This window comes from Sebastes umbrosus, chromosome 16, assembly GCF_015220745.1.
Source record: "Sebastes umbrosus isolate fSebUmb1 chromosome 16, fSebUmb1.pri, whole genome shotgun sequence".
NCBI lineage: Eukaryota > Metazoa > Chordata > Actinopteri > Perciformes > Sebastidae > Sebastes > Sebastes umbrosus.
Genome location: NC_051284.1, coordinates 21,473,315 through 21,492,955, shown reverse-complemented (window position 1 = coordinate 21,492,955; position 19,641 = coordinate 21,473,315). Strand labels below are relative to the sequence as shown.

General features: G+C 40.0%; 1 protein-coding gene across 3 annotated transcripts in view; it reads left to right on the top strand.

Moving 5' to 3' along the window:
* palm1b (paralemmin 1b) overlaps positions 1 to 18,061 on the top strand; it is a 31,236-nt gene extending 13,175 nt beyond the window's left edge. For 2 of the 3 annotated variants that reach the window (XM_037746886.1, XM_037746885.1), the window contains 5 exons: positions 6,450 to 6,492; positions 8,836 to 8,916; positions 14,680 to 14,795; positions 16,076 to 16,143; positions 16,378 to 18,061. In XM_037746886.1, the coding sequence (XP_037602814.1) occupies positions 6,450 to 6,492; positions 8,836 to 8,916; positions 14,680 to 14,795; positions 16,076 to 16,143; positions 16,378 to 16,757 (688 nt within the window). In that variant the 3' untranslated portion in view covers positions 16,758 to 18,061. Of the gene's footprint in view, positions 1 to 6,157; positions 6,338 to 6,449; positions 6,493 to 8,835; positions 8,917 to 14,679; positions 14,796 to 16,075; positions 16,144 to 16,377 lie in introns of those variants that run through there. The other variant, XM_037746887.1, reaches the window with a different exon arrangement.
* The last annotated feature ends 1,580 nt before the right edge of the window (positions 18,062 to 19,641 follow it).

Sequence of the window (19,641 nt, the reverse complement as noted above, 5' to 3'; positions counted from 1 at the left end):
CACAAGGCTTTAGTTTCACTTTCACTTTTGAAACAGTTATTTTGAGCCAAAACAATTTTTTTTCCCCTAAACTAAGCTTAGTATTTTTGTTGCCTAAATTTTTAATGCAGTTTTACAATATGTTAGAACGTGTCACTTTTAAGTTTCGCTTTCACTTTTACAACGTAGTAGGCCCCTACTGACCCACATCTATGGTGCTTATAGCGTCAGATAACGCCTATTTCATGGCCTGATAAGTCAAATCGGTTGCAAGAACAAATGTGTCTCTCAGCCCTGAGCCCCTTCATTTCTACTGAATCAAAAATCTTTAAAAAACATGTCATGATTATATACTTTTTTATTTTTTAAAGCTAATTTTCTCAAACATCTGGGCACTGTAGTTTTTTGCAAACGTTACTCAAGAAAAGTGGATTTCAGCGGTGGATTTGGTGCGCTATTGAGTCTTCACGGCAGCTGGATTTGATGTTTATGAAATTGACTCAAAGTAAACTACAGTGCCCAGGTTCATTTTAATGAAGGATTATGGCATTCAGTAGGGTTGTTAATCACAAGTTTCATCACAATACGGTATAATATTGATTCTTTGGAAGCAATACGATATTTGCTGATATCATAAGTCTGCCACGATACAAATTTTATTCAATTCAGGGGCGATCAATATGAGAAGATATCATATGCCCATTTAACACAATCAGTTACATTTATATAAACTCCCAAAAAGCAACTAAAATATGATTTGATAATTTTATTACTGGGCTCTGTAGGAAGGAGGTGCGCTGTTTTCACTTTGCATTGATGATACTGGATTGTTGAATCGATATATATCGATCCAGGTCGATGTATTGTTACACCCCTAGCATTCAGTGCAACAGTGTGGCTCACTGGTGTGTTTTAAATAGTTTTTGGGATACAATGGAGGTCATTGGCACAGAAAAATAAGTTATATCCTGCTTTAACTACACAGACAATGCTTGTTAGTGGGATAAATTTATTTTTAGTTTTGTTCTTTCATATATAAAAAGATAGAACTTGTCCTTTAATAACTCCGCGTGAGGTATTAAATTAATTTATTTTATTTTATTTACTCATTGTGCAATCTAATGAAGCACAGATGCTATAATAATCTGAATATGTGTGAACGTGGGAGGCCGAGATCAGAGTCAGTCCAATTCCAGGTTGTTTGTTTAAGATAATCCTAGATTAGGGGTGATAAGACCTGTTGTAATCTGGCACTACGGCCGACCGACACATAGATGCCCGCGGCCGTCCCAGAGTCACACAGCGTGACTACTAGTCCCATGTACAGATCAGTACAGCGTGTACTTGCTGACCTTTTTACTCCCAGTCTGTGTAGCGTAAATAATGAATATTTTCTTAACCGACTTTTCAGAACACATCAGTGCAAATGGCGGTAGCAAACTTTAAAAAGTGACGTTTTTGTTGCAGCAAGAACAATAATTTTAGGTGAACATATGATGTACATCCTGCCAATTCAGTCTTTTCTTCTCACCTTGCAAAGGAAAGTTTTAAATCCGGGTGGGGCTTTAGGTTATCATGATATCCCTAAACAAAGACGCCCAGCAGGATTATCATTCACTGAGCTCCATGGGCATTAAGGTAATCACTTTTAAGGCATTTCAGGCCCAGATAGGGAATGTGTAAAGTGACTGCTGGTGCCAGAGGAACATGATGCTATTAGAAGAGGATGCTGGTGCTCGATGCAGGCAGTTAATGTGTTCCTGGAAATGCTACAACAGCAGTGCACTCAACAGGGAATAGGGCCGGTCATTAGTCCGTTTCCCCGACTTCTTCTTCTTCTTCTGCCGTGAACCTGCCTTGACATATTGACTAAAACATCCCTAGTTTTAGTTTGTTGTTTGTATGCAGACAGCTTCCTCCCTCAGTCCTTGCCTGGCTGATAATCTTGATCTATATTTATCTGTCTCAATATGTTTCTGCTGGCCGGTCTGTGAGCCGACTCCCTGGATGTCTTCCTTTCTCGCTCACAAATGTAATTACTCTACTAACCGTGCTGCAAAGATGCTTGTCTTTGTGTCTGCTTTCCTTTCTCCTGGTTTGTCCATAATTTATGAGAGCAGCAGCAGGATATTTAGGCCAACGATGTTCCAACAAGGCGGACATATTCTTTTCCAATACATCATAAAAAAATCATTACAGCTGTGTAGCCTCGAGGTTAGAGGTTGAGATTTAGGTTTGAGTGTTGGGACAAGCTTGGGAAATGTGTGCACTTAACCCCTCAGTTGGTCCAGTGGATATCTGTTGTTAACTTTGAACTAGATAGTTTTGATCTCAATGGATTTTTCACTGTCGCTGAGGGTTGAGGATTTTTTTTTAATCTCACTTTTGATTCGACAAAGTAGTCTTAACTCAAGTTCAACTTTTTGCCTGCTTTTGGCAGAATTTTCCACTGTATCTCACTGTCTTCATCAGATAATACTTTGCTCAGTTGTGACATACAGTATATGGCAATAGCAGCTAAAACAGTTGAAAGCTCTGGAAAAAGCTAATAAGTGGACCTTGAGTTTACCAGTCCCAAAATCAAGGATGAACTTTCTTTTTTCAGGCAACTTGTTGATGATTATAGACTATTTTATTTAGGCAAATATCTCATATAAAGACTAAATTAAACACTAGTGAATTTGAAAAGTTTTATTTTCTTAAATAGAGAAAGGGTTTCTGCAGAAAAACACGTCGGTAGTCATCAGAGTAAAAAACATTTCAAACGATACCCAGCTCCAATTAGATCCTCATAAACGGCTCTGGAAAATGTGCTCAGCATTATCTGTAAGTGTTAACACTTACCAAGAAATAAAATCTATTGTTTAAACTTGCATGTTAAAAGTTGTGTCAACATAACTTTAAACATTTTGGTTAATTACGCTGACAAATTAGTAGCTGGACAATTTTATGTTAAGTTGACTTAAAGGGGACATATCATGCTCATTTTCAGTTTCATATTTGTAATTTAGATTTCTACTAGAACATGTTTACATGCTTTAATGCTCAAAACATTATTTTTCTCATAGTGTCTGTCTGAATATACCCGTATTCACCCTCTGTCTCCGTTTTAGCGCCTGTTTCTTTAAGACCCCCTCCTGAAAAAGCCCAGTCTGCTCTGATTGGCTTGTGAGAAAAATATGGTGCACCTTTGCAAAGGTAGTTCCAACATGTTCTCATCCCAACTCATCACATACTGCTGCTTTGTCACGCCCCTTGGCGTCACTTTAGGTTTAGGCAACAAAATCATTGGTTGGGCTTAAAATGACTACATTTGTGAAGTGAAAATGAAACTGAACGTTGTGAATACAGGACATGAACAACCAGCTGATTGTAAAGTGAAAATGAAACTTATCGCACGGACAGCGATCTCCTGGATGAAAGCCCTGTGTTTGTTGGGTTGTTTATGTTTAGTTGCCATAAAATAAACCTTCTGTGTTCTGATCACTCTATCATATACACTATATATTCCTTGTTAATACGACCAAATTCAGTGTTCAAACACAAATTATGTGGTTAAAAGTTCTTTTGAGTGGAGAGAAAATTTAAGAGCCGTGAGACTTTTATTTTCTGTCAGGTGTTCATAACTCTCATGTTGCTATACTGGGACGTTTTGTGTTCAAGCTGTTGCCAATAAACTTTTGAGTAGTGATTTGGGATTTACAGTGTCAGCTGGTTTATTCAGAGGAAAAAAAAGTGGCCTGCATGTTTTAACAACTGATGTATCTAACAGACATTATTAACATAATAGAAAAACATGTCACTCGTTCCGTCAGTTTCCATCCGTCATAGCTATACGCTTTGGGTCTCTGATGATGCTCGCTGTGACCTCTCGCAGGTCAGGATGGTCAGCCGGTGCTTCCAGGCCTCCTTCATACCACTGATGAACTGATCCAGATGCTCAGTCAGCTAACCGCCCTGCTTCCGTTGTAACCTGAGGGCTGGGAAGGGACGGAGACTAAGGGAGAAAAATAAGTTATAAAACACACCTAACAACATAATGTACTTTTGAATTTGGAGCTGTATTTTATTATTGATTGATGAATGTGACAGTGCTGGCTTCCCTTATTCAGGCTCATTTTACTGATTTTACAGATGTTTTTTCGTTCTTCCTGTTTGTGCTGGATCAGTGGGGAAGGCAAAAATTCGAAAGAATGTGTCTGAACAGTATGTGTGTGTGTGTGTTTTTGTGCGCGGTTAATCAGATGATTGTGGTTTTTCTCCGGAGGGTCTCCATGTGATGGTAATGTGGTTTGGTAGAAGAGCAGAGAGCAGTGTTGTGTTTGAATATGTGTGCCAGAAGTGTGTGTATGCATACAGTGTATAATACCCCCCCAGAGGTCCTGCTGTGATTGGACAGCTGACTTACAAGCATGACAGGAAATATGCTTCTTTATGATTTGAGAGGAGCCAGTGTTGTTGCATTTACATGCCTTTGTATGGGAAATAAGTGTAGCAATCGGACCGACCCTACAGCAAGGGCAAGACAGGAATAATTTGCTCTATTGATACGTTCACAATCCGAGCTTTGTGAGTACTCAGTTTGGGAAATGATGCAAGCAACTTCACAGTAACAGTGGGTGTCCTGGCCACTCATCAGCAGGAGTGACACGATCAAACAGTTTTAACACATTTTTATTGGCGCTGCAGAGGGGTGGGTCGGTGGGGGGGAAGTTATGTAGAGTTGTTGTGTCATAGTTGTTGTTGCAAGAGTTTGGATTGGACCAGTGCAGAGAAATCCGAGTCCCATATGTGTTGTGATACAGTTTTAGTTTGGGCTGGAAAAGGCACACTGCTGCTAAGAGGGCTGTGGCCACTTTGTGCGCTTCATGCACCACCTCCAATCTGTAGGAAGCACATTTTTTTCAGGCTATCTATGCAAAGGTGACACATGTCATCCTTTATAATTTCTATATTAAACATTTGTCTCCCTTAATTAACTTTATTAAATCGCTGGAGACAATCTCAACCATGCTTGAAAGTTAATGTGGTATCGTAGGTAATTAGGTTATGAAAGTCCTCGTACATTAATTCAAATAGAGACATTACACTTTACCTCATCCATTTGTCTTAAATGTAAAATTGTGATATCATAATTAGGACTACAACTATTCACTATCATTTCTCAAGTACTTGATGAATCGTTTGGTCTATAAAGTGTGGTGTCAGAAAACTGTGAAAAATGTCCATCATAGTTTCCCAGATTCCAAAGTGATGTTTTTGTCTTGTCCAACCAACAGTTTAAAACCCAAAAATATTCAGTTTACAATGATACAAACCAAATAAAAGTGTCACGTCTTCACAATTCATCAGCAATTGTTTCAGCTCTAATCTTAATTTCATCATAAGACTTTCATCGGATTTAGTTTTAATAAGAAAAACAGTCTACGGCTGGACGATATGGAGAAAAACGATATTGTAGGGTTGGTTATTTCACAAAATACTTACACAATGAGATTTTTGATAAGAAATCATCAGTAATATGGATATAATGACAAAACGTGTGAAAGGCAAATAATAGAACAGCAAAAACAGTCTGTAAGTTCAGAACATTGCATCAATTTACTGTAATACAGTCTTTAAAAACAGGAAAAGATAACACTTGTGCCATATTACGATATTACAATATCCAAAATCTAAGGCAATGTCTAGTCTCATATCACGATATCAATATAATATCGATATATTGCCCAGCCCTAGTCTGTGCACACTTGTTCAGGAACAACACTTGCATCCATTTTTTTGCCAGCTAACTCATGTTCAGTGGAAACATTTTATATATAGTACTATGGAGTGTATCACACTCATAGTATACCGTTAAGAACACACAGCCCTCACTGAAGGAGACTAATATGGCTTTGGGCACTCCCCAGTAAATACCTTCCTCCAATGTTGAAATGAAAATAACACCCCTGTATTGTATATACATAGGAATGTCATTTCAGATATGATAAGCCAATTCGTATTATAAATAGATCTTCTTTGACTGATGTCAGAGCTCACGGTGAACAATGATCTATTTGGAATAGATGATGTCAGACATTAACTACAGAATAAAAAATATAAAACTTGTTTTTTAAGTGGCTCTGATACTATGATAGCTTTGTCCCGTCTCAGTCCCTCTACTCTCGCTTCAGCTCTGCTTCCGTCCATCCTCCGTCCCGGAGCTCCGGTCTGGAACCTATTAGAGCAGGAATCTCCAGCAGCGTCCTGCTAGCACATTAGCATGCCTTCACTGACTCTCCCTGACAGGAAAGAGACACTGATTTAGTGCGAGCAGACAGATATTTAACCTCAGTCACCAGGAAGTCTTTGGAAGGTAAATGGCTGGTGGGCGAATGTGAGGAAAAAGTTGTTTGTCACTGTGTGTCATGTCTGATGTTGGTGGTCATGTGTGGTTGAATAACTCTCTCTCTCTTTCTTTCCTGCAGGATGGCTGAGGTGTCACAAGAGGAGAGACTCCAGGCCATCGCTGTAAGTTATTTGCACACACACACACACAGTCTGTCTCTTCCTTTCTGTCTCACACACACACACATCCAGAGTGCACATCAGGGCACAGTGATGGCTGCAGAAACAACAAATCATTGCTGCTTGTCAGGATCTGACCGCCCGTCTTAATGACTCAACCTTTTAGATCCCATCTCCTTCACCCATTAGAGGACATCGAAAGCTAATGCAGCGGTGTCTCTCCTCCCTGTCTCTCTCTCTCTCTCTATCGGTCTTTTCATCCTTTCGGTCTGTTTGATCCTCTCTCTTTGTCTTTTCAGACACATTTTTTAGGTTTCTGTCCTGTATAATTATATGTTGGGATAAAATTTTCACAAAACATTTAGAATTTATGGCAGACACAGTTACTGAGACGCATTTGCATTTGGTTTGTTGTGAGTGGTTTTATAAAATCATTACAGTCAATTACACAATGATTTGAAGGTCCCATATTATACACATTTTCAGTTTCATACTTGTATTTTATGTTTCTACTAGAACATGTTTACATGCTGTTATGTTCAAGAAATGCTTTATTTTCCTCATACTGTCTGTCTAAAATGCTCTGTTTGAGCGCATTTCAACAGAATTGCATTGCTAGGCAACAGGTTAGGTCCACGTTTACTTCCTGTCAGCTGATGTCTTTGACATACACTGCAAGCGGAAATAAACTGGGACACATTTTGAATGTTTATGTTAGGGCTGCACGATTATGGCCGAAATGATCATTTTTAATCAATACTGAGATCACAATTATTCATCACGATTATTCATTGATTTTAGCGACAACATATTTTATTTCGCTTTCACATTAAAATAAACAGAGCACTGTTTTTTACTTCCATGCTGTGCTACAGCCCTGTTAATGTACAAATTAGGACTGCACGATGTTGGAAAAAACATCATTGCAATATTTATCTTTTTTCTGCTACATATATTGCAATATGAAAAAATACAGGAATATTCACCCTACCCTTTTGTTAGCAACATTTTTAAGTTAAGTGCTTACGTCTGGTGCACTTCAAGAGCAAAATTACCAACATTAAGAGCTAGATAAACAATTTATGCTCTTGATTTATTCATAAACACATTGGTTGTATGGATAACATCTGTACCCAAAAGTGAAGCCAAAACATCTTGGTCACCGGCTGGTGGCTGGCTGTTTGTTTAGGAAGCGCTTGATTTATGCAGCAGAGTTTTCTATGAGCAGAACGCGCATTTTAAACGTCAATATCGCAGGCGATCATGTTCATTTAATTGTGGGAAGCCAAAATAGTGATTGTAATTAATATTCGATTAATTGTGCAGCCCTAGTTTATGTTTTAAACTGTAATGCTATGTTCGCAAAAGCAACAAAACGGCCAGCGTGGCCAGCTTCATTGTCGGCAAGTCGCCGTTGAAGTGTTGCTCAAGCCCTTGTTAACATAGTTTTGTCGGTGAATAGCACTGGGGACTGGCTAACGGTATTTTTTTTTTAGATGGAATGGAACTGGGTGATACAAAAACATGTGATTGGTTGATGCGTCGCCACGTCATAATAAAGTTGAGACCAGCTCAACTTTATTTGTAGCGCGTCATGCAGCGGCAAGTGTTGGGTGTCAGTTTGTAGCTTCATGTCACCGGCTTCCTTTGAAAATGACTTGTAGCCTGTTGCTGTGTCGCTGGTAGTGTGAACACAGCATAATATATTGTATATATGTGACATCAGAAATGTACAGAAATCCTGACGGCTCGTTTAAAGGCACAGTTTTTGAATATGGGCTGTATGTATTTCTCCATGGATTGAGCTTTTTGATACTTTCACAGTATTATGTTGCACTTCAACCTGCATTCTAATAAAAGAAAATATGGGACCTTTAATCTGAACATACTGAAATGTCAAAGCTTTGAAATTCCAACAGAAATGGCCTCCATATAGAAGTGTAATGTAGTATGATAAATACAATTTATCAACAATGTTAGGATAGCAACATAAACTTCAAATTGACTTCAAATTGACTTGACATATAGAGTGCATACAGTAACTTTACACCAGATTCCCACTCTTTCTCTCTTACTCTACAAGAGTAAGCAATTACATTGACTGGCGCATAATGTACTCAGTCATCAAAAGTGTCCATTAAATCATCAGCGATACCATTAAAGACGAGGGCTGGGTATGTTTTGATGTCGATAAGATACCTGCGTTTCACTTCTAATAGCTAATAAATTTGGCACCCGGCCCTGTTAAAGACACAGAGTGGTGTTTGATAAAAACATCTGTGTCATCAGGTTCTTAGTAATGTGTTGTGCACTTGCAGAGTAATCGTGATGTGTGTCTTGTAACAGGAGAAAAGGAAGAAGCAGACAGAGATTGAAAATAAGAGGAGGCAGCTGGATGATGACCGACGGCAACTCCAGCATCTCAAGGTATGCACACGCTCACTCCCACGTGCATACACATTTACATTTCACACATTGCCCTATTTGTACTACTGTACTTGTGAGAATCATTTCGCTGCAGTTGGGTTATTTGAAAATAAAACGTCACAATAATGTAAGATATTGTCTGCAAACAGGTGGAGTTTGCTAATATTTCAGAGTTAGTTACAGCACAGTTAGTGGGGTTGGGATGCTTTTCTTTATTGCAGCTTTACATTGTAATGGCAGCTCGCAACAAACAAAATCAAACACTGGGATGTCCTTTGCAGAGGGAAGGAAACTGTGCAATGATTTGGACAAGCTTCCCTTTCCTACTACTTTAATGTCCTTAGCAGCAGGCTTGGGACACATGTTTCCATTTGACCTCTACACCTTAGGTAGGAATCCATTCAGGTCCCTGAATCAAACGTTATTATCCACACTGTAAAGCTTCAGTTTCATTCACAACACCTCAAGAATATTACAACAATGCATTAGAGTAGGCTACCTGTATTCATCACGGTTGCACTTATACACACATTGAATCAGTAAAGAACAATAAAAGACAGCAGGAAAGTAGATGTTCTTAGCAGACTGTCACAGTTATCCCCATATTTGAACGGTGTCATGTCTCCCCCCTCTCTACGACGGCCAGAAAAACAGGCTATAAAAGCTTTTGATTTCCAACGTGCTTGGACTACACGTTGTACGAACCAGTTCTTTCCTAGTATAAACCGACCCAAAATACCCTCATCCACAATCCTCATCTGTAGCTACGAAACTCTGTCCATCCTGTTTGGATTATTATAGGAACAAATGCACTATAGCAGAGGTTTTCAAAGTGAGAGGCGGGCCTCCACGTGAGCCCCTTAATGTCAAATATTACATTAGTTATTACATTAATTATCAAAAGAAGATCACATATCATAGCCTGAATGTGTGTGATTTGGTCAAAAAGATTCAGAATAGGGGTGTCATGATAAAGTGGTATTGACGATAACCGTGGTATTAAAAAATGAAATATTGATATCATGTTAGTAATACATATATGATAATATTGTGTAAATAATCCATCGCCTCTTATATCATTTTATATATACAGTTATAGTTACAGACTCTCTCTCCACCTCCCTACACTCGCATTTAGAGAGCAATTGATTTGCAAAAAAAAAACACTACTGCACATATTCAGTGGGCAGCATACCCCGAAAACGTTTTTGGCGTATGCACCAGGTGAGCAATTCTCATAGGACTGAATAAGCGCCACCCTGAGGTCCAGTATCCAGTTCTTATAATACATCCATGCCCTCGCAAATTCAACAATCTTGAGTAAACTGGTGTATTTGCACTGTATTCGAAATCCTCTGAGAACACTCCAATCCCACTTTGTTTGAAATGTACTGGAGCCCTCACACTGATAAGATTAATGTATTTATGAACACAACTCTTTGCAGGTGTAACCTGAACTCCTACATGCCTCTCCCTTACTCTCACCAGAACCTGAAACAAAGCTGAAATACTGCCAGTCAGCTCTGTGCTTTCTGGGAATTACGCTCTACATGGGAGCAGTGTTTAGACACCCAAATAACAAAATTAAACTCAGCAATTCCTTGTAAATCTATCAGTCCCACATAGTGAGATACTCCCCTGACGGCTGGTGTCCCGGTATGTTCAGAATGGACGGCAGATAACACCGGCAGCTCCTCCACACGCTGTTTATACACACACACACACACTCCCTTAAACACACATTCAAATCTATCTACGTGTATGTGGACACACACTCATTATATCAGCGCCGAGGCTTTTGTCGGCGTATGTGTCAGCACTATCAAAGCTATTTCAGCCGGACAATTGTGCAGGTCACAGATACGAGCAAAGGTTGCGGTGTGTATGCACCGGTGCAGACGTGTGACCTGCGTGCTATTGCCCTTGCGTGCTCCCACTTTTTCTATTTTCAGAGCAAACCTTCGTAAGTGTGTATCTCTACGTGTGCGTGTTCGTCTTTGTGTGCGTGGCTTCATGAAAGAACACAGAAGCCTCGGACAATGCGGAGGGCTTTGGCAGAGGAAACAGATTTTTGTCCCACTCCCACCAACAGGAAAGGGCTCTTACTCCCACCGCACCCCGCTTTCGTCTCACACACACACACATAGATACACCGAGGGGAAGCGTAATCACGCTGTACAGGACCATTAGAAGGCTCTTTGTGAAAACCACAGCAAGTGTTGCTTTTCCACAAGCGGCTTTTATGTGGAAAACCCAATAAATGTCTCCGTTTACATGCCACAGTTTTACGAGGGTGAACCTGCCGTACCATTAAATCACACTAATGCAGGATCATATACACACACAGTCACACTTTCAACAGTTCTGACAAAGTGGTGAGATGAGGTAATATACAATGTTTTTAACACAAAAGGCATTAATAGGAGTTATGTTTTTAATTAGCCAGCCATGGCAGATATGATTATGCATGCAGCAGCTGGCAGCCTCTTTAATTAAAACCTCTGAATGTCAATATACTCCAGAAATATGTGAAACACATAACAGTTTAAAGGGGAGCATATGGAAACTAATGTTCCAATATGAAATGACTAATATTTACCATTGACATACTTCTACAAAGTTATTAAAAGCACAAACTTAAAGTCAAGCTAGCTGTTTCCCCCTGTTTCCAGTGTTTGTGCTAAGCTAAGCTAACCATCTCATGGCTGTAGTTTAATATTCACCGTACCACCTGATTTGACTGTAATCAGGCCACTAAATAGCCATTACCGGTCACTATAAGCACCATAGATGTGGGTCAGTAGGGGCCTACTACGCCTACTACGTGGTAAAAGTGAAAGTGAAACCTAAAAGCGACACGTCCAAACACGTAAAACTGAATGAAACATAAACAAAAAGGCCTTTTAGTTTTAGGCAACAAAATTCCGACTTTTTTTGGTTTAGGCAACAAAAACACTTTAGTGTCTAGTGAAAAACATCGCAATTTTGGCTTAATATACTGTAACTACGTTTCAAAAGTGAAACTTAACGCTTATAAACACAGACAACTAGACATTGTTGGTTTTACACGGGATGCAAACCTCAGCCTCCTGGGTGAAAACCCTTTGTCTTGACCTCTCTGTTGTTTTCTTTTATACCTTCTCTTGGTAATCTACCATGTGAATAGATGATAACACCTACTAGTGGGTGCCATAGGCCCCTATTGACCCACATCTATGGTGCTTATAGCGACAGATAACGCCTATTTAATAGCCTGACACCAGTCTAATCGGCTGACTGTACAGACATTAGAGAGTGGTGTCAATCTTGTCATCTAGTTCAAAGCAAGAAAGCTTTTTTCCAAAATGTTGAACTATTCTTTCAAAGAATGAAAATAGTTGGTCAAATAAGAAGAATTACATCGTGAGGATAAGCTTTATTAGGGAGAAACCAAATAGTTTTGGGATTTCACTTTGTAGAAGGAAAGATTGCCAATTGAATTTTGAAATAAAGCTGTTTTTGCGACAGCTGCTCAGTACATTTGGAGGTGTGTGTGTGTGTGCGTGTGTGTGAGTGTGTGTTTCACAGTTCCGCCCTTTGTCTGCTACGTTAGCAGCTTTTACTCTAAAGAACAATAGAGAGAGACGTAACTTCAGCGCTCCAGCTTTATGACCGTTCACACAGACTGGTGTGTGTGCGTGTGTGCACGTGTGAGTGCGCATGAGTGAGTACATTAAGTGATGTCAGGCGTTTTGGATAGTAGGGTGTGGCGAGAGAGAGAGAGAGAGAAGCAGGGTTAGATTCAGTGCCCCAGAGACCATGCAGGGCCGGGGTATGAAGAGTGTTGAATTACACCGTGAGAGTGTGTGTGCTGTAAAGCTCTATTGAGCTGGATGTCTGGAGCTGAGTTACTCAATGGAGAAAAGGGAGAGTTGAAATAGAACAACAGGCATTTCTAAAAACAGATTACACACACAGATTGATATTGAGGGAAATACAACCTGACATTTACAACCTTATTCAGTGGACAAAGCAAAAAGTTCATGAACTTTATGACGGATAGAGATGCATACGAGAGAGAGGAAGGGGCGGAGAAGAAAAAAAAAAACCAGGGGGGAGTTTTGCTGTTGAAATTCTTGCATCACTGGAGAGGAATTCACTTCAAGCACAGGTCCAGATTTTCAGTCCAACTCGTGAAAGCAAGAGTTTTTTTTTCTAACACTTTTCCATATGGCCAAGCAGGGCTAAATTTCATTGCACGGTCTAACAGCTGCGAGTAAGACACACACTGTTATATTTACCTCAGAGCATGCCAAGTATTTGCTTTGATATTAGCCTATCTGCAGGAGGGAATGTGGATGGGGAGTCAAGATAAGGATACAAGGCTGTTTGGAAATTGATAAAGGAAACAAACATAGACTGAAGAAGAGATAAAGAAGTGACGAATCCAACTCAGAACAAAATATATACATTTTACTCCCATGTTGTTCTTCATTTCAATTCATATGGGAGTATTTAATTATCTTGTCCTAGAATTAACTTTATCTAATTATAATGATACTAACAGTTAACAATCAGTATATTTAGTCACAGTCAGTGCTCTCAACTAGCCCATAAAGATTACTGTCAAACTCCAGGAAATGTTTGATGCGGTTTAAGATTAGAACCATTTCTTTCTTATCTAGATTTCCAAACCCCATGCTCAATTGAGTATATAATAGGAGAATTATATCAATACTTTGGATTTTCCTCTTCAATGCCAGAAGCTTTTGATGCCCTGGCTGGATGCCATAGTCCACTTGGCAACAACAAGTTGGCAGCGTTTGAAGTATGTGACAGAATCAGAGTCCGAGTGGCAGCAGTCAGCAGAGAAGTGCTGGACGCACTCGCGGCTGGATTTCTGTTGTAGATTAGCTAAAAGGACTTGTCGTTCTTGGTCAAAATACCGCTAATCTCTTCTTCTGAAAGAAATTACACTGACGTCCAAGTGAGAGAGAGGGTGAGAACGTGCTGCATTGTGGGTGATTGAAGTTCTGCTAATGAATTAATCAACTGCTCCTGATGAAAGAAAGGAATGATCAAAAGCCCCCTGCCTGCTTATGCTCTTTTCATTATAGCTGACATACACACTCATACACCAAACGGGGGGAAATTATAGTAAAAAGGGGTTCTTATTTTTAATACTGTTACATAGGGGTGGGAATCAGCAGAGGCCCCAAGATGCGATATTATCACGATACGTAAGTCACGATACAATCTTATTGTGATTTGAAACATTTTGCGATAAGATATATTGCGATTTATTACCTTTCTTTAACTGCAAATCATGCAGTTTGTCAACATCTGTTTTATCTAATACAGTTTTTACTCTGTTCATCTCAGAGTCTTCATTCACATATCTTGAGGTCAGAGGTCAAGGGACCCCTTTGAAAATGGGCATGCCAGTTTTTCCTCAAAACTTAGCGTAACTTTGGAGTGTTATTTAGTGTTCTTTCCAACAAGCTAACATGACATGGTTGGTACTAATCATTTTCCTTAGGTCATATGATACCAGTATATTCGTCAGATTGTTAAGAGGTTAATAGTTTATACAATAGAAGATCGATACTTGACGTCCGTGTATCGATACAATATTGCAACGCAAAATATCACGATACTATGCTGTATCAATTTTGTCCCCACCCCTACTGTTACATTTAGAAATTATACAAAAATGACTTAATGCCTTTTCTCCATGTTCTTTCTCAACAACAACATGTTGATATTTGTGATGTCCTCTTGCAGTCGAAGGTAATGAGGGAGCGCTGGTTGCTGGATGGCGCTCCGGCGGAGGAGGAGACTCAGCAGCGTCTGCATGACGACGAGGTGAAGACCAAACTCCTGGAGCAGGTCATCCTCAGGTCAGCATTTTCAAAAACCCAAATCTCTGAAACAGACAGTCCAGAATGTTGTTTTATCTGCAAGTGAACGGGTCAACTATGTGTGGTTGTCATGGTAAAGATGGAGGCATGCATGCGCTCATCAGCTGGTGCATTTTTAAAGCTGCAGGACGAATGAAGATGTATCCTCTCATTCTTCAAGCCACATCTACATTAATCATGGAATATAATTCTTATATCACACTAGATAAACATCATCACACTGATTTAATGTCATGTGACGGTTATGCATTGCATTACAGGGGATGTAATCCAATTTAAGTATCCAGGCTGAGACAAATCTTGGGAAATCGGTCATTGAAGCCATAAATAATTGTGATTTATTCATGTGGTATTTGAGCTTGATAAAATAAATCTGATTCCAGTCTGTATATGTCTGAGTGCCATGTCAAAGCATAGGTAGATTGCATTATGAACAACTGGTCAGTATTTTTGTACATCTTAATATTGCCTTTAACCCATCTGTGCCTGCAACTTTATTTTCCTTTGGTGGAAGCGTTCTCTGGGCTTGCATAAGCACAAATGTGAAGAAATTTTCAAAATCGGTCAAACCATTTGGCTGAAAAGTGCGTTTTTGGGCACATGATGGGACTACTGTTTTGCAATAGACGTTACATTTTAGGAAAAAAACAGTAGTCCCATGTGCCCAAATACTAAGTATAGTATGATAAGAAAATGTCTGTATCTCATAAAACTACAAGGAGCACAATGAAGCATTTGGTATATATGAACTCATAACAAGTTGAATATAAAAAGATATGCACACATATGCAGTGTGTTTTCCATATTTCATACATTCATTCATACATTTAATAAACAATGTTACTGTCTTTCCTCATTTTTCAAAAATCCTGACTTTGACTATTAATGAAAGTGTGATTTTTCATGTGATCTAAAAATGTCAAAGTCGTACTGTTAGATACTTGCTCAAAGTATGATGGTACAAAATTTCAAGACTTTTGACCAATCAGAACAAATGTTGTGTCATTTTTCCTCATCATACTAAATATAGTCTTTGGGCACAAATGGGTTAACTAGAAATGGCACTGTGGCTAACATGGTCATCTAGATAAAGTATTTAAGGAACACATCTTGGTCATTATTTTTTGTAGAACTGATCATATACTCAGTTTGCTTATATATAGTATTAAAGTCTCTGTGGTGTAAATTAATTACAGATTCATTTAAATAATTAATTTTCACATGTGGTGTGTGTGTGTGTGTGTGTGTTTCTGAGCCAGGCTGGAGCAAGAGATTGAAGATCTGGAGACAGACGCTCCAGCCAAGGGTGTGGCCAAAGAAAATGGAGGTAAGTTCAGTACCCATGGCAACATATGATCACACAGGGAAACCATGGCAACGCAGCCTGGACACCTGTGTCGGAAAGAACGAGAGAGCTAATAATGGCCTTTTCATTTGCTCTAATAAATTGTTCCTCTCCGCCGGAGGTAATTAAAACAATATTTCCTCTCTGTCTTTGTCTCTCTGACTTCACCTTCTTCTCCCCTAACCTCTCTCAATGATACTCTGGTGCTCCCTATAGGTGAGAACGGAGTAGTGCAGAGCTCCGGCCAGACCCCCAAGAGAGAGGTGACGGGGATTGAGGCCAAGCTCCTGGGTCCCAGTCCTGACCAGGCTAGCGCGGACAACCCCGTCACCCTGGTGTTCATGGGCTACAAAACGGTGGAGGAGGAGCAGGAGACCCGCACGGCCTTGGGGATGGAAGGGGTGGACGGCAACGTCAAGGCCGAGTTCGTTGTCATCGAGGACGGGGAGGCGAAGGCGGGAGGAGAGGCGGCCACAGATGAGCAGGCTCCGCCGAACGGAAGCATGGCGGAGAAAGAAAAGGCCAACGGAGGCGGAGAGGATGCAGAGAAGGAGAAGGAGAAGAAACAGTCCTGCAAGTGCTGCACGGTCATGTGAGCTGTGTGTGTGTGCGTGTATGTATGTGTGTGTGAGTGTGGGTGAGTACACACCTGTATCTGTGCAGGCATGTGTGCCATTGCATGTGTCTGTATTTGCAGATGTGTGTTACTGTCCGTGTGGGTGGTGTGTGTGTGTGTGTGTGTGTGTGTTGGGACTGGGAAAAAAAAGAAGTACACAGCCAATATACCAACAATGAGAGCCAATACAAGCTCCAGCTACAACAACAAGAACCACAAAGACTCATAAGTACACTTTACTCTGTATACTTTCTCTGATATGTATTTGACTTTTGATTTCTATTGATATTTTTCTATTTTTCTGTCTTGACATTTATATTGTATTCAGTATGTATATCTTTATTATGGGACTGTGTACTGTAAGTTCATTGTTATTATTGTTGGGGGGGATAAAAAAGAAAATGTATTAGCTCTCTGGATTGTACTGCTACCCGCTGGGGGAAATCTGGAAATCATTTAAGTCAAAACAGCAAACTATGAAGGACACAGATACTTAAATATATATATACAGTATATATTTCTCTGTGCAGGCCTACCAACTATTTATCGGTCAATTTCATATTGCAATATTGTCTAAGATATTATTTTAAATAGTATTTTAATATATTGATATGAAATTATGTTTTATACAATGTATTTATTGTTTTTTTGGTTCTCTATATCATCTCAAACCATTAACTGCATGTAAGCTTGTAAGCACTACCGGATTCAATCATAACAAGTGTCTGTGCTTTCTTAGACTTCATAATGTGCTCATATCTTTAGTCACACAAGTCTTTCTATCAGTAACAGTTGAGCAGTGTTAGAGATGTGCATTAAGTTTAAAATAAAGCACGGAGACAAAGCGGCTGATTAGAGCAGCGACCATATTGCAAACCGCATTAGCTTCTCATAGATAACTATATGTGACACATGTACACGAAGATCACAGCTTTTGTATTTTTTAAATAAGATGGATACACTTGCTTTACAATCAATAGAGTCATGACTAAACCATCACGCAAAATGCTTAAATAATTTAGTTTCTCTCAACAGTAGAATCAATGTGAATCTTATGAGGTAGCACTGCATGAAGCCTTGCAACTGTTTTGACTGTCTTGTCACTTGTTAGGTCTTAATTATACGCTTTCACGTTCACATGAATGTAAATCCAGGGGTTAAATTGGGATTAGTTCTACCATAATGAGAAGAGGCGGGCTTGCTCAGCTCACCGTAAAAACAACAAAAAAAAAGCTTTTTGTCTCTTTATGAACCAAATAAAAATCTGATGATTCTGTAATTTCACTGTGTGTTGGTCGGCTGCTGGTGTCTGTCCTGCTCGCTCCCAGTTTAACCCCTGACTCTTTGTCTGTAGACCCGGGCCCAATAGTACTTGAATAGATTTGCAGAAAAAGAAAAAGATTTGCATTTGATTAGACTTTTCTCGCTAATAACGATACTCTCTGTTGACCTTAAAGGTGTTTTATACGATATCCAGAGCATTAATATAGCAGCAAACAACTATTTGCTATGTAAAGATATAGAGGAGTAATGTCTACCTGAGCAGAGAATGAAGTTACTCTTGCTCTGTGTGTGTTGTGATCAGAGCTTCTCTGTGCTTTGTTGACATAGCCGGGCCAGAAGCGCGTGCCTTTTAGTGCATGTTCGCCGTAGCACTGGCTAGCTCACGACCGCCGCTCTGCACTGCGCTCCTATGCCGGTTACCGCTGATAACGCCATCGCGAAAGCGTAGCACCCACCCTCCGGTTCACCCTCAGATTAACACTGTTAGCTCTGTTAGCAGTGTGGCTTTTAGCACAATTAGCAAAGATATAGAAGCAAAGAGACGAAACTCCGGTGTTTTGTTTTTTTTACAACAGCCGCCATTTTGGACTGAAAACACACAGGCCATTTCAGTAGAGACATGAAATATGACAACAGAATAGAAATAATTTTTTTTATTTTTGTACGGCACTTTGTTGGCGGACGTTTTACTGGCGTCGCTTTTTCAGTCCAAAATGGCGGAAGCGTAGCTTTGCTGCTGGGCGCTGATGTTGCAATGGAACAAACAACTGACTTTCACTTCTTGGCAATATACGTTCTTTGCTGTTAGCAATGAGCCGCCGGCTCATCTGTAGCCATGTTGAGAGCCGTATAGGCAACAGAAATGCTCCCAATCTCGCATTTAGCACCTTTAAATCTTTTCAGCCTAAGAACACATTATAAAGACCATGGTTGTGTCCACGTACCCAAGCTTTTTTAGTAATTATTGCATAAGATACAGGCCATATTCTATTAAAAATAAACAGTCTAACCATTTTAAACAGTGCAGGGTGCTCGCTAGATAAATCATGCATGTACACCAAAGCCCTGAAAGCCTATTGTAATACATTTTGGCCCGAGTTTACTCATTTGTTTGGCAGACAGTAGAGGCCATGGACGTTCTGGGTCGCTGATGCTCCACGCCATCAATGCTTCTCCTCCCCCCCGGCTCATCCATGTCTCTGATTCACCAACACACCATCACCATTATCACTCATCCTCATCGTCAAACACACACAGCCCCACCTTCTATATGTTCGGAGACACGCAGTTCAAAAACCTCTGAAGTTGGTGCTAATCCTGAGTCTCGTGACTCGCCTAACACTCTCCATCCGCCAACTCTCTCTCTCTCCCTCTGTCTTACTCAAATCGCTGGTGAGGGGGATTGTGGGTATCTACTGCCTCCTGCATACATTTGTTGGATAAGAGAGTCTTTTTCGCAACCTTCAGTGCCAGATGCATTTGCTCTTGTCCTGCCTACATTTACCACCAGAGAAATGATCCCTTCCAAAGGGAGGTCAACAGGCGTGGACAGATGACATATAGTCTATGCTTTCCATTGT